The sequence below is a fragment of the Erithacus rubecula genome, assembly GCF_903797595.1.
Source record: "Erithacus rubecula genome assembly, chromosome: 3".
In the NCBI taxonomy this organism is placed as follows: Eukaryota; Metazoa; Chordata; class Aves; order Passeriformes; family Muscicapidae; genus Erithacus; species Erithacus rubecula.
The window spans coordinates 42,642,835-42,665,201 of NC_136689.1; the positions used below are offsets into that span (position 1 = coordinate 42,642,835).

Below are 22,367 nucleotides of genomic sequence, written 5' to 3' on the forward strand. Positions count from 1 at the left end.
GAATGCTGTCTAAGCAGTGACTAAGCAGTCTTCACTGTGTGAGATGGGATATTGAGTGTGACAGACTAAAGGCTTTCAAAACTATTTGCAAGCACTAAGGTTCATAAACAGATTCAGCTTTATATTTATGCTCTAGTCTAGCGATTGCTTTATTAAATACACATTAACATGTTTCCAATTGGTTTTTCTTCAGAAAATCAGCACCAGAAAGCAGATTTTATTATTCCCCACTGCAGTATCTCTCACACCTATATTTCTGTGAAGGAATTTGTGACATTTGCTGGTATGAACACTCAGGATGCAGTCAGAGAGCACAGATAATACAATCTAACAGCCAGCTGCTGCACAAAAGGACATCTCTGCTCCTACTTGTGTATTCCCATTGCACTGTCTTGTGCTAGCACCAACATCTGTCTGATGTTACAGGAGACAGCACAAGATTCAAAATCAGCAGAAAATTAGCCCTGCAATATGCTGGAAAGATTTCCTGCCACTTGTTTCCCTGAATCAGGCCACTGCAGGGACAGACATGTACCAATGGCAGCATAGGGATGAGAGGGGGAGTGGAACTAGTCCAGACTGTAAAAGCCACCCCCTTGGTGATAGCTAGTCACTAGGTCAGATGAGCTGTGCTATCAAACCATATGTGTACTTTATACTCCTCCCAGCCAGACACAGCCTCTTCTGCACCACAGCCTGAACCCACATTGCTACATCCATGGGGGAAGGACAGGGTGCCAGCTCTATGTAAGCCCCTGCCTCATTTGTGATTTCACACTGAGCAGCAACATAGTACACCAGCTAGGCACTGGTATTCTAGCCTATCATTCTAATGTTTATATTTTATAATATATATAATATATACACTGATTCTGTAGTTAAAAATTATTTTTAAGGTCACTTTCACTCTGGTATTGCCTAAATTTTAACAGTTTAACAAACCACCGTGCACTGCTGACAACCCTTATTGTTGTAGAGGTCTGAAACTACAGCAAACTCAGAGCTGAGAGGAAGGTTAAGCTTCTAATGAGAAGTGAGCCCACGATGTGACAAGGACTCCACCAGAACTCTTCTGCAAGCTGCTCTGCACCTAGGGGCACCTTCTCCAATTTCCTTAAGCAGTCATCTGCCCAGGAGTTACTGAATGTTTTTCTGCTTGTACTCCACAAATGTCACAGCAGTTTACAGTGGTGTCACCTTCATGTCACAGAATGGAGATTATTTGGTACAATGGAAGATGAAACACTGGGAAACTGGAAATGGAAGTCTACTCCTAACTCTTGCATCACCCACAACCCACTCCAACTTTCCTTGCTTCAGTTTCTCCAAGTGAACAGCAGCTGCTGCATCACTTTTCCTACACGCAGTAGTGCTTCACACCTCAGGCTTTATTAAATGCACCAAGATGCACAGGGAGCAGCATCATGGCAGGACTTGCCATAGCTACAGGACAGAGGATTCAGGCAAGCATCACTGTATGGGGAGGAGAGAGAGACAAAGTGCTCAGAGTCCTGGGGGTAAATCCACACCTGAGCAGAGGCACTCAGAGTGTTGTCTTGCCAAAGGCAGGTCACACAGGTCAGTGATGCACAGTGCAGCAGGGAGCCACGTGCTGAGCTCATGCTCCCAGTATGGCAATGAGGCATTCTGGATATATTCCTTGCATTACAAACATCACTTCTGCCAGTCCGTGCCTGCGAGCTATTCTTCAGCCAAGTGTCCTCTGTGCAAGTATTGAGAGAAGTTGAATTTGAGAAAGGAAAAGAAAACCACAAAAAAAAAAAAAGACCTTTTTTCTGCATGTGACTTTTTACACAATAAGAATCTTAATGGTAAAAGCTGATGAGATGCATCCACACAGAACTACAAATGCCACGCATCAGCACATTTTCACAATTTAACATAAAAATAAAACTAGAGGTGGGAGGTAAATCCAAGCATAACTGCATAACTAATGCTTCCTTTAAAGCACAAACTGAGACACGTCTTTAAATCTGGATCTAAGCCTTCTGAGGACTAAAGCATTGCTGCTATTTTCCATGATTTCTGCTGATTCTGTTCCAGATTTAACAGCTGAAAAGTTTCTTGGTGCTCTGCTCCTGACAGGTATTAAGTTTCTAATCCAGAGTTGGGCATTCCAGCCTTACAGTACTATGTTTGCAAGAGACAGGTGATGCAGGTGCTAAAAGATGCAAAAGGCAAAATCAGGTTCACATTCTCCAGCCTGATAACGGGACTATCCATAATAATACAATGAAAATATTTTACCAGTTGCTGAAATTCAAGAAATGATCACCTCAGAATCAGGCACAGCACTGTGCTTAGCACATTATTAGGTTATCTGACACAAAAGCTGAGGGACACAAACTCTATGATGGTATTACCAGCGCAGAGCCTGTCCCAGCATAGGGCAGTGCTGGAGATATGCTGGCTTCCCAGGAAATAAAGGAGCATAAACACAAGGGAATGCAGTGCCTTGACATCAGGAATGTCAAACACTCTTTCACACCCAACCATTCCCTGTCACACCCATCAGCTGAAAAGGGACAGTAGGAAGGGAGCACAGAAAAATGAGACTTTTCTACCAAATTTGCTCCCTACCTCAGTAACGATTCCTATCGCAAATGCAGTGTCACTGACCTCGTGACATTCTTGGCGCTACCAAATGAATTGTTATGCTTGCAACTTTTAGCTCCCAAGGGCCTGCTCTGTGCAGGCTCAAATCCTCTAAGTACACAGGAAGTAAAAATACCAGGAGGACAGCGGGTGACACATAAAAAGAGAATTGTAACACAAAGGCAGAATGCTTGACTACAGTGACTCAGTTACTCACAGCTACAAAGCACTTCATGAATACATCGTGTGTTTATCCTCTTTCTGCAATGTCAATGGCACCTTGTCAATTTTTTTCAAACAACCTGAGAAATAAAGATGGAAAACACTAAATAACAGCATTATCATGGACTAAGTTCAGACAGTCAGCCCCCAAAGGCCGGAAAATTCTAATTTATATGCTAATTCACACATAATTATTTCAAGAGAAAACATGATAAAGCACAAAATTATACTAAATAACTCAAGAATACAAACACACTGACTTTTATATAACTGTCATACAAACCAATACATATTTGAAGGGTAATTCTCATTTTGGCTCACCCTTTACCAGTTCCTACTTTTATCTCCTTTAGATGGTTGATGACCGAAGTAAGTAATCGGAAACAGTGTTTCATGAAACTATTTATGACTCATGACAGGCTGAAGATGTTTTTCCAAATATCCTGTCTCAAAGCTTTTGACGTGTTTCGAAGACACTGTGAACTTTTTAAACACCCATGTTTTTTTCCAGAGTTAAAGGTCACTACAGTACCCAAAGTTAGAGGTAACAACCTACAGACACCAGCTGTGAAGTTTGTTTTCCAGCATATACTCGCTAGGCTTCAATGCCAGTCATAAAAACAGCTAGGAAGTTCAGGCCAACACATCCAGAAATCCTAGGCAGTGTGATGTTTCAAGATTTACTCATTTAACCACACAGACCCAAGACGAAAGCTAAGTGACTTCCTTGCACCCTTTGCAAGGACAGTGTAAGCTCACAGGCCTTGCTGGGTGTGGGAAGAAACGCCTCTGTCTCTGCTGGGAATGACACAACCTTTCCTCAAGGGCTGGGGGGAGTCGGGCAGGCCAAGCAGTGCCCTGAGCCTGTGGGATCAGTAGGGGACTGGGGCTGCTCCAGCAGTTTTCTCAGCCTCCTTGGAAGGGATCCCAGCAGCGCCGAGCCCGAGGGCGCTGTCCCTGTTTCACCGTGAGGGGGTCCTGACAGGAAGGGCCTGCACATGCAGGGAACAGCCAAGGGCATCCAGAGAAGCTATGGCTAGTCTCAATGACAGACTTGTTAGGATTGGAAAGGACCTCTGGAGATGATCCAGTCCAACCCTGCTGCCAGGCAGGGTGACCCAGAGCAGGATGCGCAGGAACACATCGGGGAAGGGTTTGAATGACTCCACAGCCTCCCCAGGCAGTCTCCGCAGTGCTCTGCTATCCTCAATATAAAGAAGTTCTTTTTCATGCTAAGGTGGAATTTCCTGTTATTTAATTTACAGCCATTACTCCTTGTCCTGCCACTGGGCACTATGGAAAAGAGCCTGGAATCACCCTCTTGGCACCTGCCTCGGAGACATTTATGTAAATTTAGGACACCTCCTCCGTGTCTTTAGATAGAACAGCCCCCGCCCCTGCAGTCTCTCCTCATAAGAGAGGATGCTCCAGTCCCCTCATCATCTTTGCGGCCCCCGACTGCGCCTTCTCCAGCTCTCGTCCTGATGAACCCAGAACTGGACACAGCACTCCAGATGTGGCCTCACTATGGGTGAGCAGAGTGGCAGGATCACCTCGCCCGCCCTGCTGTCCCCATTTTTCCCGAGGCGCCCCGGTCGAGCTGTGCCGGCTCGCGCCCTGCGCGCTCGCTCCCACCGCGCCCCACCCACACGGAGCGCGCGGAACGCCGGGGCGGGAGGGGCAGGCGCGAGCCCGGCCCCGAGTGCGCACGCGCCACCCTGCCCAGCTCGGCCAATCCGCGGCCGCTTCGCCGCCGCCCTCCCCGCGCCCGCCGCGCGCGTCCTCACGCGCCGCAACGTCAGCGCCTGTCGCCCCGTTTGGACACACCCCCGAGCGGCCGGCGGCGCTCATTGGCCGCGGCGTGGCGGCGCGTGCGCCGTTTGGGGCGCGGCCCCGCCCCGTCTCCCCTCAGCCCCTCCGCTCCCTGCGGGCCGCGTCAGGCGTGGGGTGCGCGGGCCGCCGGGCGGGCGCGGGCAGCAGCAGCCGCCGCAGCAGCCGCAGCCGGGCGGCCGCGCTCGCCGAGCAGCGGGGGGGCCCCACCGTTCGCCTCTTGGCCCGGGCCGCCGCTGCTCTCCTTCCCCCGCCCGGCCGTCGCCATGGCGGAGACCGAGGAGCGAAGCCTGGACGATTTCTTCGCCAAGCGGGACAAGAAGAAGCGGAAGGAGAAGAGCAGCCGAAGTGCCGCCGCCGCTGCCGCCTCCAGCGCTTCCAACGCCGGCTCCAACGCGTCGGGCGCGGCCGCGGGGACTCCGCGACCGACTGAGGGCGGCGGCTCCGGGGCCGCCGCCGCCGCCTCCAGCGCCGCCGGCGGCTCCTCGGCCAAGGCGGCGAGCAAGGTGCGGGCGGGGAGGCCGCGGGTTCCTGCCGGCAGGGGGCGCCGCCGCCGCCCGGCCATGCGGCGCCCGGGGCCGTGCGGGGCTGGCGGCGCTCCCGGCCCCACCCCGGGGCCCCGGCGGGCGCCGCCGCCGCCGCTGCTGCTGGCGGCGTGGGGGGAGCCTTCGCCGGCAATCCCGGCCCTGGGGAATCGGGAAAGCTGGGCCCCTTCCCGCTCTGCAGCTGTGCCTCAGCCCAGCACTCCCTGCCGGGTTTCGGGATAGCGGCCGGAACCGGAGGTTTGCGTCAGGTGCCACCTGGAGCTTTGCAGCGTGGCATGTGGACCTTGGCGATAAGATTCCCCCAGAGTCCTTCCGAGCTCTGTGCCTCCTTGCCAAGGCTGAGTTTTGCTGCCCATAATTTTTTTTTTTTTTTTTTTTTTTTTTTGGTAGCGTATTACAGTGCAACGATGAGAATGCAGGAGAAGCTTAAATGTCCGTAGTTGACTTAGTAGCTCTGTATTTCTTCCTCCGCCCTTGTTCTTCCTATCCACATTATCAGCGCTGAAATAATGAAGTTTAAACCAGAAGTAGCTATAAGAGCTCTAATGCTGTATATTTTTAAAGCAATTCTAAAAAATACTCTAGTGTTTCCTGATGGTTTTTAAATTATGGAGCTTGACACGCGCAGTATCTTTATTGCATATTTGTCTGCTGTAGGCAGGACTGATAGGACCTAAAAAACTACTTACACCTTTTATCTCTATTTCTGGTTTGCTTTTTTTGCCTCTTGGTATTGTTTTCCTTTGGAGACTTCAGCACGTAGTAATCTGAGGATGTGTTCCCTGTCTTACTGCTACAAATCGAATCTTTATCTAGCCCTCATAGTATAAAAAGATGGCTTGTGAAAGGGTTTTTGGAAGTTAGATACATTGTTTCCTTTGTCTTTATATAGAGGATCGGTGATTTAAAGATACAATCTTGTGCTAGATTGATTACTAAAACCCGAAGCTGTTGTAAGAGCTCTAATGCTGTATATTTCAAAACGAATTTTAAGAAATTCTCTCCTGTTTCCTATTGTTCGACCTGGAGCTCTTGACATGTGCAGTAGCTTTCTAAGTAGATCAAGGTCAGTGCTAATCTTTCAGCTGCTCGTCTGCTCGCTTGCAAAATATCTGGCTTTGACTAAAGCTAGTACTTGGATTAGAAACAAAAGTCATTAAATGTAAAAGGTATGTTAGCTTGGAAACTGTAATGTTTCCATGGAGATGGGGATATAAGAAATCTAAGAGATTTTAGAACTGTAAACTTCTGCTCTTCCAGAAGACTGAATCTTCAGCAGGCAGTGCAGTTAACATGAGGTCACTTCCTACTTCTGCTGTTATTCTAAAGCAGGTCAAAGTTTTTCTGCTGGAGATTGACTGTGTAGGAGATCCCAGCACAAGGCTCTAGAAGCAGCTTTATTCTCAGCAGTTCAGTGGAAAGGGGACTGTACTTCTGGCAGACCCTGCTTACAAGCTCTTCCCATTTGGAGGAATATAACTGCATTTCATGTAGAGTGTAAGAATTAGGTAAACTACTGATTGGGCTTTGTGTTTCTTAAAGCTGGGACTGGGAACGTGGGAAGGCTGCTTATCTGTTCTGGTCCATTTTTGGTCCACCTTAATAATCCTAGAATCTCCTGAATGATGCATAGGACAAAATTGCTTCCACTTAGGTGAGTCCCTCTTTCCTCAAACTTCCATTTCCAGACCCTCGAGTGGTTCTCTTGAAAGATACACATATTTTGTGTACCAAGATTGCTGTGGTTTTGAAGCTGACCTTTTTACTGTTACAAAAACACTGCTCAGGAAACAAGATGAAAATGTGATTGTGAATGTGAAAAAGTCAAATGCACCATTGTTAACATTTGTCATAAATGCACTGTCAGCTATTCCAAATGTTCTTTTTTGTTTGGCTCATGGAATAGATGATAGAAAAGTTAATTTAAAGCTTTGTGTGCATTCAGTCTGTTATAAAACCCTACTGTTAGTGAAAGTCTTGCCCTTGTATTGCCCTGGATCACGACTGCATGGTCATGTTCTGTACTTGATGTTGTTCCTTGACTTGCTGATGTGTTTTTTCTGAGGTGATGTGGTTTTCTTTCACTTGAATGACTTTTTGCTGGGGCATTTCTTTGCCGTTCTAGTGAGTTAATGCCAGGTCTCAAGTGCATCCCAGGTCACAACAGAAGCTAGGGGATGAGGGCATGCAATCCTTTCCCCTCTTGACTGCAGGGCACACAGTTTGGTTTCTCCTTCACCCTCAGTTTTTTTTGTATTATCTTAGTTATGTTCTTCTTTTCTTTGGTTACAGAGAAAGTGACAACTTGTATTTTTCTCTTCTTACAGGAGGAGGATGATTGGAAGGAATTTGAGCAAAAGGAAGAAATTGATTATAGTGGTCTTAGAGTTCAGTCCATGCAAATAAGGTACTACTTTTTCTTCTTCTTTTCTTCAGTATAATCCTTACCAGTGTATAAAAAGGATGGGTTTTTTCTTCAGAGCTGCTTCCATGGAGTCCAGTTAAAGAGAAGTTTGATATGTTTCTGATAGTACACAAGTTTGTTACTGGGTAATTTAACTTTGACTGGTCTCTGCCAATATTCTCCTTATTTTGTAAACCTCTGTTTATACTCTAGATCGATCTGTTTTGCTTGGGACTCGGGATTTTTTATTACAAATGCTTGATATTCCCCTTCATAATGATAGTCAAGTAGGAATTTTTCAGAGTAGTGCAGGGTAGTAATTCCCACTGAATCATTTGGCTGCTGTAAGGGTACCTGACTCAATCTACTAAGCATCTTCAGTTGGGGAGCAAATTCCTGAGCCATTGCATTTGTATTTCAAAAAACCAAAAAATACCTTTGGTAAAAGTAGTGTCCCATGATAAGATCCCACAGGATTGTGTTTATCTAATCCACGATTCCTTGTTTGTTTTCTTCATTAGAATTTCCTGTTGTCTGGTACAAAGTAAGTCTACTTATGTCTATCCTGGTCAAGAAAAACATTTCAACAGGTCAGAAAAAAGGTTTTTATGACCTCATTTGTAGACTTAGAATGTCAGATAATCCTCATTGTCCAGGGATTGATGTTCAAAATAATGATATCTTAAAATCAGGCTACCTATAACCAATACAATAGGTGCTGTCTTCACTGTTTAAGCAAGTCTGTCATTTCTGGAGTTGTTTACTTCTTTGGATCACAGCATTCCTCCCGTTCCTTTCAGTTAACTAGTCCTTTGGGCCATTTGCATGAATTTGTCCCACAAGCTGTCCGTGGCATTGAAGTGTCACAGTGGATAATCACATCTCTGATTAGAGAACCAGTGAGCTGCAGCTTCACTGACTGCTGGTGCTGTTTGAATGAAAAGCCTCTACTTTGGTTTTCCAGACAAAGGCCAGCATTCCAAATACTTTTTGTATTGTGGCAGATTTTCAGGCATGTGGAAGTTTTTGCTACAGGATTTTGTAACTATTCAATTAGTGGATTCAAGGGAAGAGTAGAAAAGTAAATGGAAGAAAAACCCACTATAGGTTATAAATTATCCATTCTGGAGGTCTCTTTGATGAAACAAAGATACAGAGTGTCTGGTGGTGTGGGATGCTCCCTGTGCTTGCTCTTTTGTGTTAAGTTTGTAGACAATGTTTCTGTCATTTAAAATCAAATGTTTAGGCCCTTGGGCCACCTTACTATGGTTGTTGCTGTGTTTGGATGAACAGTGAAAAGCCATTTACAGGTTGGTTTTTTTTTTTTCTGTTTTCTGCCCATTACTTACAAAGAAAGCTACAGAGATCATGATTAGTAGGATTTGGTGTATTATAAACTTCTGAATTCACACCTCTGCTGTTGCAATCAGTGTCTTGATTCTTTCCAACAGCATGTTCCATTTTACCACATAGCTTTCTGTAGTAGCTTTGGCCAGCAAATTATTTTGGGTGTCTGACTACATCTATGCAAAATAAAAAAGTCTAAATAAAATACAGGCGAGCTTTTTGGATTGAGTCTGTCTTTGAAAAAAATTACATTTTTCTATCTTGTGCTTCTTTTTTTTCTTTATTGCCTGCTTAAAAAAAAAAAAAAAGAGATCCGAGTTTATTTGTAGATTGTGTATTACCCATACATATAAGGGTGTTTCTTATGGGGCTGTGGTCATAGGAAAAGTGAACTCAAGACTTGCTTTCTTTCACCACTACTCCACTGTATCTTCCTCTTGACTAAAGCATTTTATGGAAGCTGGACTTGGAGACCTTTCCTGCTTTATTTTCTCATCCCTTACAAATGTATGACTGTGTTAGTAAGAAAAAAGCCTTTCTGCTCAAAAGAAGATGCCAGCTCCTTTGATCACTTTGTTCAAGTTGCTTTTTTTTTTTTTAATTGTTTTAGGAGCTTTTATCCTTTTCAGTTGCCAAGTTATGTAGCAGTATGCCATAAATTGTTCAGATGGAATTGCTAGTACAGTGATTACAGGGCTAACATAGTCTGGTTTAATTTAGTATCTTCAGCATGGCAGCCATGAAATCTTGTCTTAGGAGGACTGTGGAATTCTGGCAAGTCTTAAACCTCCATTTGTATCGTGCTACTGGTCATTTCTCTCTTACAGTGAAAAAGAAGATGATGAAAGTGAAAAAAGAGAAGAACCTGGTGACAACTGGGAAGAGACTGGTGGTGGTGGTGGTGTAGACAGATCATCTGGTCCTTGGAATAAGTCAGCTCCTGCACCAGCCCCTGTCGTTGAACCAATTGGTAAATTTAACTCAGACTTGTTTTTTTCCGATCAGAAGTGCATCAGATTGAATTAAGCTGCTCAGTGGGTAGAGCTCAAGGAATGGTTCCTGTTCAGGCACCTTTTAATTAGCTAATGGCTTGATTGGCATGCCAGCCATCAAGGAAATCTTTGTGTTGAGGGATCTGAGGAACAGAATTGAATTTAAAGTACCTGTCAGATACTTTAAAACACACGTGAAAAGTTTTTTTTTATTTCCAGCTTCAAAATGGGGGGAAACATCCTGGCTTTGCAGGAGATCCCTCTGTAAAATACCTGTTGGAAGTATTTCTGTTGATGTAAAAAGGCAGCTTTAGCACTTCAGTGGATGTTTGGCCAGTATCTGATCCATTGTGGCCATTAGTAGCACACTTTTCAAATCTGTTCTTTGAGTATTGAGAACATGACATTGCAAAATAGATTCTTTTAACTAGGATTAGTTTTTTTTAAGTACAGTTTATTAACATCGGTGAGATAACCAGAGATAAACTACTTAGTCATCCTCTGAGTTCAGAATATTCTTTTCCATGGAGAAATTAATTGGAAAATAGCCTATGTTCTTTTTTGTTTGTAAAGGAGGTAAACCTAATTAGTGTTATTCCATGTTAGATTTTTACCTGAAGTGCAAACTATTTAGATAGTCCCCTCTGCACCTCGAGGAGTATTTTAAATAAGATTTGGAACCTATATAATTATGTGTTTAAATCAGTTTTAAATGTGTTTAAACTGTTGCTGATAAATTTCAAATGAGAAACATGAAGTTCTGATTAGTAGTTCAAATTCCCTAAACTTTGTGAGGACAATATTCTGAAGCCACATTTCAGTTTGACTGAGTGTAGGTTGCCTGCCTTGTCTAAAATACTTACTTCCAAAACTTAAAAGATGAAGAAACATACTTGTAAGATTCTTTTTATTTCTTCTGTGGAGCTGTGTGTGTTGGTTGTTTCGGGCTCTCGTCAGTTTGGACTGCAGCCTTGTTCTGCTGTGTGAGTGCCGCTCTCCCCTAGTTGCAGAGGCTCCGGAGCCGGTGCAGAGCGGGGGCGTGTACCGGCCGCCCGGCGCCAGGGAAGGTGGGCGGCCACGCAGGGCACAGCAGGGACCGCCAGAGATCTACAGCGACACGCAGTTCCCCTCGCTGCAGTCCACCGCCAAGCTCGTGGACAGTCGAAAGTAAGTGCCTTCCACTGGCTCCCCAAGGGAGTTCTGCCTCCTCCAAATTCTTGTTTGTCCTAGTGCTTAAGCCTGAGTCTTTCTGTAGAGGAGAGAAATAACTAAGGGATGCTAAATGTCTTTTCCAACTCTGTTCCTGTGAAATAACTTTCACTGGATGTAGCCCAGTGAGATAGCTGAATAAGACTGCCAATTATGTATCGTTGACAGCTGAAGGATTTCACTGAATATTTCTGCTACTGACAGCATCTGCTTCCTTCAGACACTAGATGAGCCGTGGTGAGGCCCTGTGTTAGTTCCTGCTGTAGACAGATGTAGGAAGTCCTGAGCATGCAGCCTTCTTGTTAGAGATATGAAGGTGGTTTAACTGGAGGAGTGGGGTTTAATACATACAAATCAATACACTTGCTGTCTGAGCTGTGATTTACAGAGATGAGCCCCCCCCAGTTTTGCTGAAGTGTTTTGTATTATGTGGTGCTGAAGACTTCAGTCTCACCCTATTTTTGAATCCTGAACTTTCTAGAACCTTATTCCCAGTAGAAGAGATGGCAAGGCCGATACCTAATCAATTTAGCGGATTTGGGGTGGTTTTTTGTTTGTTTTTTTTTTATTTCTCCCTCATGCTTGCTATGTTACTGTTTAATACAGCTTAGGAGAAGTTTTGTTTCCTCTGGGTATTTTTTTGATGTAGCAAAGGAGATATGCTGTTATTGATGCTTTGTCATTTGAATGGTGCAAATTGAGCCATGATAAAATTCTGAATGAGTGTTTTAGAAAATTCTGCTTTCTAGAACCTATTTTTCATAAATTCAAGTAAATTTACTTTGTTAATGCAAACTGTACTGGGTGATAAGCTTATTTTGTAGATAAAGTTTTAAAAAAATTGCTTGGGAACATTTAGGTTGTTCTGCTAAACTGTAGATCTTAGTTTTCTGTGTTCATAATGTTTTTGTTGGGATGGGGTGGAAATGGACTAGAAATTCACAATTCACAAGTTAGTGATAAGATATTTACTGATTACATTTATTTTCCCGTAGGGATAAAGAAATGGAGAAGAGCTTTGAAGTAGTAAAATACAAAACTAGAGGTAGGGATGAGGTCTCAAAAAACCAGGCACTTAAACTTCAGCTAGACAACCAGTATGCTGTGCTTGGGGATCAGTAGACCTGCACATACATTACAATTAAGGAATGCTTTTTTGGTAACCCTTCTACTAAGGTAACTAAACTACAGCTAACAGCTATGATGAACGTGCCACCTTATTTCTGCTGGATCTACTGCAGCAAGTGCAGACTACTTTGACATAAGTGATTGGTTCTCCTGCACTATGGAAGCATAATATGTTGCAACTTCTCCATTGGATATGGGGCAAATTAATGTAAATGATTGAACAAGAGTCATCAGTGTGCTTTATTGCTCAGAAAGATACCTACAGCCAGTGGTCATTTCAAAATCTTTTTATGTTCAGATACTGAGCCTTCGTAAAGGTTGACTACCTCAGACTTGATGCACTCATTGTGGACACCATGTGGATCACAACTTCTGGAAGAGAAGGTTACAGCTGTTTTAGTGGCCATCTGAAACTTGAAACCAGCTCTACTGGATTCCTGTCAGAAATCCTGCAGAAGTCAGCCATTTGGTTCCAATTTGCTATAACAAAGATTTAAGTGACCTTAATGATGAACCTGTTGGTTCCCCTTCTGAGGAATCCTGTCATGTGTAGCCATAGCCTACTAGAGACTTCTGGAGCGTCCCATACCACTCATACTGTCCAAGTACAACGGAGCTGTAGTTTGTTTACCTTTCTAGAGTGCTGTATGGAAGTAACTGCAAAACAAATTAAAACTCATTCAGTATCACATTTGAGGAATGATGAGTTTGAATGGTTTGTTTGCATTAGCCATTTTAAAGTTGTCTAAGTTTTTTTTTTTTTTTTTTATTTCTGTTATCCACAAAAGAAATGCCTGCCTTGTTTCTGATATCAATTTGCAGTATATTTAAACAATGGTAAGATGTTGTAGTGAAGTAGGATTTATTTTGGTTTTTGTCATGAAGTTGGTCTTTCTCACCCTAAAGCACTAAGACTTAAGAGTTTTTGATTTGACACAGAGGTATCCAGACTCCAACTACAGTCTTCAGAATTTGTCCTTTAAAAATGAGACATGTGGCAGTAGTGATACTAGATAAAAACTATTTTCTAGCAAAAGCAGTTGTTTGTTGAGGAGTGATGCTCATCTGATAAAAAGAATAACTTAATATGCAGAGAGATAACTACAGCTGGTAAGCCTGATTTGTTGGGCTACTTCTGTGAAGCACACAGCTCTCTGAGGCAGCAATCCTCCAAGTATAACTCATAAGTGGTGTTTATTAACAGTCAGAAAGTTCAGTAATGATGGAAGGCAGTGACTTCTTTAAGTTACTTAATTTAGGGGAAGTAGGCAAAATGGCACTGATACACTAGGAATCTAGGACATTGCTTGTAACTGTTTCAGTGAACCAAACCTGTCAAGTACCAGAAGTGTTCTGCTGTAACTGTTTTCTCTTCTCTGAATTTTTACACCAGAAGCAAAATTAAGTACAATAGTGGTGTGCTCCAGTGTTGAGGTTTCTCAGAGTAAATGCCAAAAAGTAGACCCGACATCCATACAAGTTGCCAATGGCAAGAAAAACAAGGGAACAAAACAAAGCTTGCTTGTGTGTGGGAGTACTGTGTATGTGCAGAAGATAAGGATAGTTCAGGAATCACCCAGCTGGGTTCCCTTTGACTAACTGCTGACTTGCTTTAAATTTACTTCTCTGAGGCCAATGCAGATATTGCTGTTGACTTCAGTGGGGCTGGGGTTTCACCTGGTTCTTTCATGCACAGACTAAAACTGGCCTTGCCCTTGCAGAGTTAACTGTCTATAAAAAAATTCTGCTAGAAGCTGCTATTAAAGAGAGGGCTCGAGACTATTCTTAAAGTTGGAGACTTCATTTGGAAACAAAACCCCACTGAAAGACTGATACTGATACCTTGGACTCTGAGCCATGTATCTTCCTTGAAAATCCATTGTTGCCAGCAAAAGTGTTTTTGTCACAATTTCTGTGGAATTCTTGGTAAATGGACATGTCACTTGATGGGGTAGAGATGTGAAGTCTTAAAGTGCTTTTCCTGATGCTCTAAAGAGATTGCAATCACTAATGCACATGAATTGAATTTTAGTCTCCTGTGTGAAGGGTAGATGAGACTGTCCATTGTACCACCTTCATTTGAGGTTTTTGGGCATGAATTCTGGCAGTTCAAGAAAACCCTGTAAAAGTTTCAAATCAAATAAAATGGAAATATACATGGATTCTGGAGTCTAGTGAGTTTTTACGTTTTAGTTTGAGCTCATGACCATACAATAGCAGAGGAAACAGTATTTGGATCTCTTCAGGGATAGGCCATGGAGTGGGCAGTTGTCCTTATGGTCAGGTGGGCTCTATTTCAGAGCTTAGCAGTGCATATCAATAAAACATTTATTTATACATAGAAGTTTAGCTTGCTACTTGGCACAGTGTTGTCTTGCTCCCTCCATAGAGGACCGGTTTGAGATTGTGAGGTGAGTAGGAATGAAGCTTTGACATGCTTTTCACATAAAAGTACCTCTGATAAATTAAAGAATGGGGAAGAAAAACCCAGCCTCTGGATGGCTGCTATCACTGGAGCCCATTGGGTACTGATAACTAAAGGTGTTCCTTTGGGGGCTTCACTCAAGCATATCATTCCAGTTTGTTTCTGGAGGCATAAAGAAAAAATCAGAAATGCAGCAGATTTTTGTAGTACAGAATGTTAAACTGTTTTAAAAGAAGTGTTTCTCATGTTAAATATAGCTGCCAGCAACTATCAAAATGCCAGTTGTCAGTAACTTCCTTGTACCAAGTAATTGCTCTGCTTACCTGAAATTTTGAAAGTCAGTCCTCTGCAGAAGCTCAGTATGCTTTGGAGCCTCTGAAGTCCAATTTTATCTGGTTTGTTGTTGCTTTCATTCCAGGCATGCTAAGAATATCCTTTCAATTCCTTCAAAATGCTCTTTGAAAGCTGATTCCATAAATGAAGGGTTGTCAGTTGTAGAAATGAGATTCTTGATGCTGGTCCATATAATGCAGTTTGTGTGGCATTTCAGGGACTCCCTGACCTGTGATATGCTTTTTGGTGGGTTGCTTGTTAATTCCCAATTTAAAGGTTCTGGTTTACTTTCTCTGGCTTACAATAAAACATAGCCATGAAGTTACTGGAAATGTCCAGTGCTTACTGGGAAAAGAACAGTTTGGATTTGTGTTGCTCAGTGATACAGTCTGTATTTAAGGATGTTAAAATGCTAAAAACCAGGTAATTTTAATGAAGTTGGGCTTCTCAAATGTCTGCTGTAGGCATCTGGAATCTGTATTTACTTGAGCTGATGATAAATACAGGAGAGGATTAGTTTTGCCCATGCCCATCTCTCCCAGTTTAGCTGTGTCATGTTTAATCTTCTTCACAAATGAAGAGGAATTGACAATTAAAAGTGACTGTCTCCTGTTACTTCAGTTTTGTATTTGTAGCTAACTTTTGCTGTCATGTCCATAGTAATTTACACACATTTTTAATGGTACCAATTGTGCTAGAGGTCTGATACTACAGGAAATGGGGCTATTGGTATTTGACTGGCTCTGTTATCTCTTGGAAACTTGACCACTCCCCATGGCTGAGATCCCTGTGTTGTTCAGGTCAAGTAAACAATATAAATTTGATTGGGCTGCTTATCTTTGGAGCTGGCTTATCTGAGCTTTTGCAATAGTTGTAGCTTTTTGCCTTTCTAATTTCTTCCTGGTTGAGCAGTTTTAAACTTGCTTGTGGTTTTCTGTCAAATAGCCTATCTGAAATGGATCAGGGATTAATAGGGCTTCATGTGCTTAAATAATGTTGTTTCTTTCCAATATTGACAAGGTCAGAAAATTATACCTTATTGGCCCAAGAAGCTAAATTGTAACAAAACCACCTTTAGTACTATAAAATCTTTATGAACAGTTACATTCCAGGTTTTGTTGCTGGATTGTAACTTAGTTTCCAAATTCTCCCTGTTTTCAGCTTTTAATGTTACAACTTGTTTTTAATGATAAGGGCTTTTATATGTCAGTGTAAGAAAATAATAGATGTACTTAAACTTCAGATATATGAATTACGTATGTACAGAGGGGAGAAAATCTGGCATATTTGCAGTCAAACTCCAGAAAAAGTTAAAAAGACAGCTTGTCTGTATTGAGGTTAAAACGAGAGCCTGCAAGCTCTAGCAGATGGAAGAAGAAATGACAGCAGAAAACAGAAGTGATGAGTTTAAGTTTTAACAATTGTGCATCTAAACTTCGGCTTCTTAAGCATCATCTGCAGTTCTGCCATATTCTGTTTGAAGTGAAATAGAGCAGGAAGGAAGATTAATAAATAAATAACTTTGGGAGAGTGGAAATTATGCAAGTAAAACATAGGTGCTGTAAGAAGAGAGGGATTAGGAGGGCTGTTTTTAAATGCTAGCTTTAAGTGCATAGCCTGAGGCAGGGGCTGGAGTGTCAGGCGTTGGGTAGCACTGTGTGTGCTGTGTGTGTAGGCACTGCTTGCACAAGTAACAGATTCATCTGACTTTAAATCAGCAAAACTGTTTAAAATTCAGTTCTTGGGGAAGGCAGCCCATGTTTTTCTTCCTTTCGATAAATGGGGAGAATGTGCTCAGAGAGCAGGTAGAATTTTGCATGAATTTTGGTATGAAGCTGATCTGTTGCCTAAAAGAGAGAACTGAGGACAAATTTCAAGATGGCTCAACAATTCTCTTAGGAAATAAATTGTCGATTTAAGAAATTGTTATTCACTTCTTAATGATTAAAGGCTGACACATTGTTTCAAATTGCTATGAAGACTTTTTTTTACAAAGTAACTTGTAAATGGTACATGCATCATGGGTTTATTTTCAGTTGCTTGAGAGTATGTGTTGATGCAGCAAGGTTCATGAAGTTCAGTGCTCACTTCAGCAAAGTTCTGCTTAGCCAGAATACAAATACTAAAAACATATCACAATATTAATGAGTCATCAGGGAAAGTAGTGTGTCTGGAATATTAGATTGGAAAGTGTCATCTAAAACAACGGTGTGCACTGAAAAGCCCATTTTGTAGCAAGAGCATGGGAAGCATGGGACAGGAGACTGGGGTTTGGCCTTAGTTTTCTATTGAGCTGCTATGTTCAAGTAATTTAGTTTCACTTTGTCTCAGTTCCCCAGCTGTACCAAAATAACCAACAACCTACCTCACAGGGGTGTTGTGAGGCCAAAGCTGCTCTTTGTCAACGGCTGGGGCTGATGGAAGGTTCTGCAGAGGACTAAAAATCTGTATTAAAAGATCTTTATATTAGCTTTTATTGTGGTATTTTAATACTACTTTGGCAAAGGCTTATTTCTATGGAATGTATACGTCCTATTTAAGTATTATGTCATTGGGCTTATTTTAGTATGTATGGGTAAGGAAAAGGTTCAGGCTAAACACTCAAGTGGTATTTCCTCTCTTCAGTTATCTGTGCAACCCAAATGGCATATTAATATGAGGCTCTTTTTTTTTATGTGGAACATATTAAAATCAATATTGCTATATTTTGTAAACCCATGACTGAAATAAAATCTTGTTCACAGTTGATAGCCATTTCTTATAATGTGGCTGTTTCAAAGTTTGTTCAAATCATGTGAACCAGAAATATTCACTCCTAAGTGATATTTTGTCATAGGAATGTGCTTTTCTTCTCCACGTGTAAACGCTTTTTCCTGCTCTTTATTCTTTCCCTTACTTAAGTTGAAGTGGCATGAAGATAGAAGGGAAATAGGGAGAGAGAATAATCTTCAAAACTTGTAAAATCTGGTATTAAGGCAAACTGTAGAGGAAGGGAATGAACAAAAGGGAAATAGTTGGCCATGGAGGGGGTTTTATGAAATAAACAAAGGGAAGAAATTATCAAAAACTATGTGTGAGTGGAGTAAGCAGCATATATAAGAGGAGGGAATACAGATACAGCAGAGGTGATTACCCTATGTATTATTATCTCCTGATTTATCAGTTAACTGCAGCTGAAGTAACATGAACTAGGAACTTGCAAATATGTCTGTCTTCTTTTGCTGGTGATTTCAAAGTTCATTGCTCAGCTTTTACAATGAGGCTTCAATCAAAAAGAGAACACGATGTTGGCCTGCATGCAGACAAATGACAGCTGTGGTGGGTCCTGGACAGAGATGAGGCCCAGCAGTTACCTTCTCTTAGTGATATTTTTATCACTGCAATACCTCTAAGACAGTTGTTAATGTGCATCAGCAGTGACAGTTCTCTGTCAGAAATGATTACTGTTAAACTTCAACAAACTGTGGCAGTTGCTTCAGAGAAAATGTTTAGCTAGCTGAATAATAAGCACTGAAGAATAACATGGCGCTTTTTGTAATACTTATGATGATAACAAGTGATATTAAGGACCATATATTGGTAGGTGGCTTAAATTGACTTTCAAGTATGTATCTTATATGGTGGGAAGGAGAATTTCTTCTAAGATGTTTATCATCTGTCCCCCTCTTAACAAATAAATTACTTTACTTTTACTGTCTTTCCAGCTTCAATGAGCTGCTTCTACCATTCTCTTACCACTTTCCTGCCTGTATTTTTCTAATGTGTCACTTTTTTTAAGGTGCTGAAGAAACAGCAAATACTCATTGAGATTATCACCTCTAAGAGAAATGGATGCTGTAATATTTTTCCGTATTGTTCTGTCTTTAATACAGCCTAACATCTTATTCGCTTTCTTGACTGCAACTACACAGTGAGCAGATGTCTTCATCAAGCTGCCATGGTGATGCCTAGATCGTCCCCTTGAAAGATCACAACTAATTCAGACTCATGTCACAACTTCTACCAGAGCATGTATGAGTGGTTTAAAACCTTTCCAGTATTAATTGCCTTGGTTTGTCCTGTTGACAACTCACCTGCCCCTGATTTGCCAAGTTTACAGAGTCATTTACAGTACCCTGGCAATCATCATCAACCCAGTAACTTCGATGGGGATTGGCTTTTGCCATTTGATGTACTGAAGTCTTCAGTTTCATGTATATAATCCACTCTTCTGGTCAGTGAGTAGCATGGCAAGCTCTTACTAATTTTTGCTCAATCTGATGTTTTCTATTCATTTTCATGTCTCCTATCTTCCATACTGAATTTCCATTCTAGCTCAGTTACAGTAATGAAGTCATCATATTATATCTGCCTGCTTTATTTCAAGTAATTTGCCTATAGAAAACTGTTAAAATATTATAATAAGCTTTCTTTTTAAATTAAAACAAACCACTTATTCTGTATATCTTTCAGAGTATGTGCAACCATAGCAAAGTGATTCAAACCATAAAAACTGGCTGATACAATAGAACAAATTTATTGAGAGAAAGGTAAAATCAGTGTATGGTCTCCAAGAGTTTAACTTCACTGGTGTCAATAGTTATTTGTGTCACACAAGGCGAGTTTCCTTTACATTTGGTGTCACAGCCAGAATCAAGTGCCAGTGAAAAAGCCCTATAGAAACTTGTTTTAAATTTCTGGGTTATTCTCTTTGTGCCAGAGATGAAGCAGATGCACTACTATTACTTAGTCTTTGATCAGCAACCAAAGGAGCTCAGCCATGCTTAATCTAATACACCTGTAGTAGTATTTAACTGGATATTGAAACTACATTAGAGTATTTGAGATGAAGCAACACTGGAGGGCAGGCTTAGTCTTTGTGGTTTGTTTCATCTCTTCATTCTCATCATCTTCTGCTTTAAAGAGCATGGAGCTGTAAATTATGTTGTCTTTAAGCACTGACTGCATTTCCCAGTCATGTTATGTTTACAGATGTGTCATAAGGGCAGACTCAAGCCTGGTAGGATGTACAGCCTGGCCCCTGAGAGCTGCATTACCTCAATTATCAGAGTACCACATCCTAGAGAGCAGCTGCCTTCCAGTAGTAATGATGATACCGGGTCGAGAACAATGAACTTTGGTTTTGCATCCAAATATCTGTATTAGGTGTTCTGTTACAGCAGTATTCTGTCAAAAAACAGTTGTGGCTGCTGGGAGTTGAATAAATTGGCTGAGGGGAGTTGGGATTCTTTTTACATTTTGAGGCCTTGGCTGAGGGGGAAGAGTGCCACTGAATATGAGAGTTGTTAGAATGTAATACTTCATAGGCTCTCCTCTGCCTCTGAAGCCTCCAAAGCCCTGTCTTGCCACTGTAGCTCCATACTGTTGCTTACTAACTGCCCAGTAACCTTCAGGACTGACAAGTTCTTCGACCGTGCACTGTGTCTCTACTCTGGGAAATGGGTAAAAGGCAAGGTGGCTTTGGAAACTGGCATGACAATGTTTTCTAGGCAATGGGCTCTGTTCATTGTTTTTCCTGGAACTCAAAACTCAGCGAAAACCTCTTGATTTGACCTCTCTTTGCCCTAGAGTATTCCGTCCTCCTTGTGTTCATCTACATTATTACCATGCCAAGGATTTCTTAGGTGCCTGAATTACTCACCACTTTTTTAGAAAGCAGCAGGCATGAACTCCTGAGTCTTGAAGATGCTGCATTGCTTTTGTCAGGGCTGTAGTATCACAAACATTGCAAAACTGCCTAGCAAGTACATGCAGTCTCCTTGAAGAACTGAAACCTAGAGCCTCAGAGGAGCCAAATTCCCACTGAATACAGTAAAAGGGAGGCAGTAGCATTGTTCACAGTACAACACAGCCCAGCTATGGAAAGGAGTAGGGTTGCATGACTGGTAACATTCTAGCTTAAACAAAACTGTCTTACCTGGACAGCAGGTCCTAGCCTAAAGCATTTTAATATTTTTTAATTAAGAGATTACCGAGGGAAGAATTGTAAAAGGATCTCTCTGTAAATCAAAAGGAAAAAAAAAACAACCTGAATTGGTTTTCAACAATGTATCAGAATGCCTCAGCACCAGACTTAATGTGAAGAAATGAAGATAATTGTGTGCTCAGTGTAGTGCAAAAGAAAGAATGACAAAATGGTTTGGCTGGGAGCCTATGGAGCACAGCAGAAACAATTTCAGCAAAGCAGAGTTCAGTATGATCTGTTTCTGAGAATCCCTCTGTGTGGCCCCCAGAGTTAACACAGGAACCTAATGGTGCCTGTATATTTATATAATTATGTTAATATTCGTAACTTAAGTTCAAAACCTGAACTATATATATTTTTGTCAGTAATTTTTTTTTACCCTGGTTTACCTGTCATGGCTTCTGCATATGACAACTTCTAACTGTGCAGTGCACACACCTGTTGTCCTTTTGTCCCATGGTAGAGTAATGGTATTCAGACTCTGTAAAGCACTTTCATGATGTTTCTTGTGAAGAAAGCTGAAGAAAATAAATTTATCTTAACAGCACCAACTGAATTTCCATCTTCCAAGTTTGTCTTGTGTTGTTTTCCCCCTTGCACGGCATATGCACAGAGGTGCATGCTGGATGTTCAAGGCCCAGTGCAGAGGAGGAGCTGGCCCTGGCTGCTTTCTGCTTCTGTCCTCACTGTCCTGCCTCAGCCCTGGCTTTAAACCAGTGTCCACGAGAGCAGAGAACACTGGAGAACATGTAGCACTCAGATCCAGGTTACTGGTTTCACTGAGGGTTGGTATGTGCCTTGATTTTTAGCTGCTCCCCCTTCTGCCCTGCCCCAGGATTCACAGCAGCTGCAGGAACTGTGTGGCTCTAAGACTTCTTTTAAAGTTCAAGTTAAGTGGGTCAGGGAGTGGATTTTAATCTATAAAGTGAGAATACAAACACTACCCTTCTACAGCAGCTTCTGGAGACTGGGAAGAAAAAGTCACAGGAACTTGCCTGGTAATACACTCATTTCAAATGCCTGCAATGCAAAGCCATACTTCAGAGGTAGAACAGTGAAATACACAATTAATTCAAAGTTAAAGTTAATTCAAAATGTGATATAAAGCATTAGCAGTATTTTTTTTAGTATGTGGTGCAAAAAAAAAAACCCAAAAAAACAAAGCAGTGTGAAAAGACTGTAGTCACTGCAGCTAACATAGCAGTCTTGTCACAGCCAGGCCCCCAATGCTAGGGGCACAGATTTCAGTTCTTTCAAAGACTCAAATCCCTCACACTCATTTGCAATCCTTCCTGACAATTCCTTCAGGTCATCCTGACAGCAGGTTGCAGAGCTCACTGACAAACGATCC

General features: G+C 42.0%; 1 protein-coding gene across 4 annotated transcripts; it reads left to right on the top strand.

The window, feature by feature from the left end:
• The first annotated feature begins 4,709 nt into the window (after nt 1-4,709).
• On the top strand, nt 4,710-20,024 carry CDV3 (CDV3 homolog). 4 transcript variants are annotated; one of them, XM_079299979.1, is made up of 5 exons: nt 4,710-5,174; nt 7,541-7,620; nt 9,792-9,934; nt 10,961-11,123; nt 18,924-20,024. In XM_079299979.1, the coding sequence occupies exons 1-5, from the start codon at nt 4,935-4,937 to the stop codon at nt 18,946-18,948; spliced, it is 651 nt and encodes a 216-aa protein (XP_079156105.1). In that variant the 5' UTR covers nt 4,710-4,934; the 3' UTR covers nt 18,949-20,024. The 4 variants fall into 4 exon arrangements, with proteins under 4 accessions (XP_079156105.1, XP_079156104.1, XP_079156107.1 ...); XM_079299978.1 differs by lacking the exon at nt 18,924-20,024 and adding an exon at nt 12,161-17,805; XM_079299981.1 differs by lacking the exon at nt 18,924-20,024 and adding an exon at nt 12,342-17,805.
• Nucleotides 20,025-22,367: the final 2,343 nt, after the last annotated feature.

Coding starts and splice junctions, on each gene's coding strand:
- CDV3 (XM_079299978.1), top strand. CDS start 4,935: ATGGCGGAGACCGAGGAGCGAAGCCTGGACGATTTCTTCGCCAAGCGG. Junction 5,175..7,540: donor CGGCCAAGGCGGCGAGCAAG/GTGCGGGCGGGG, acceptor CTCTTCTTACAG/GAGGAGGATGATTGGAAGGA. Junction 9,935..10,960: donor CCCTGTCGTTGAACCAATTG/GTAAATTTAACT, acceptor GCTCTCCCCTAG/TTGCAGAGGCTCCGGAGCCG.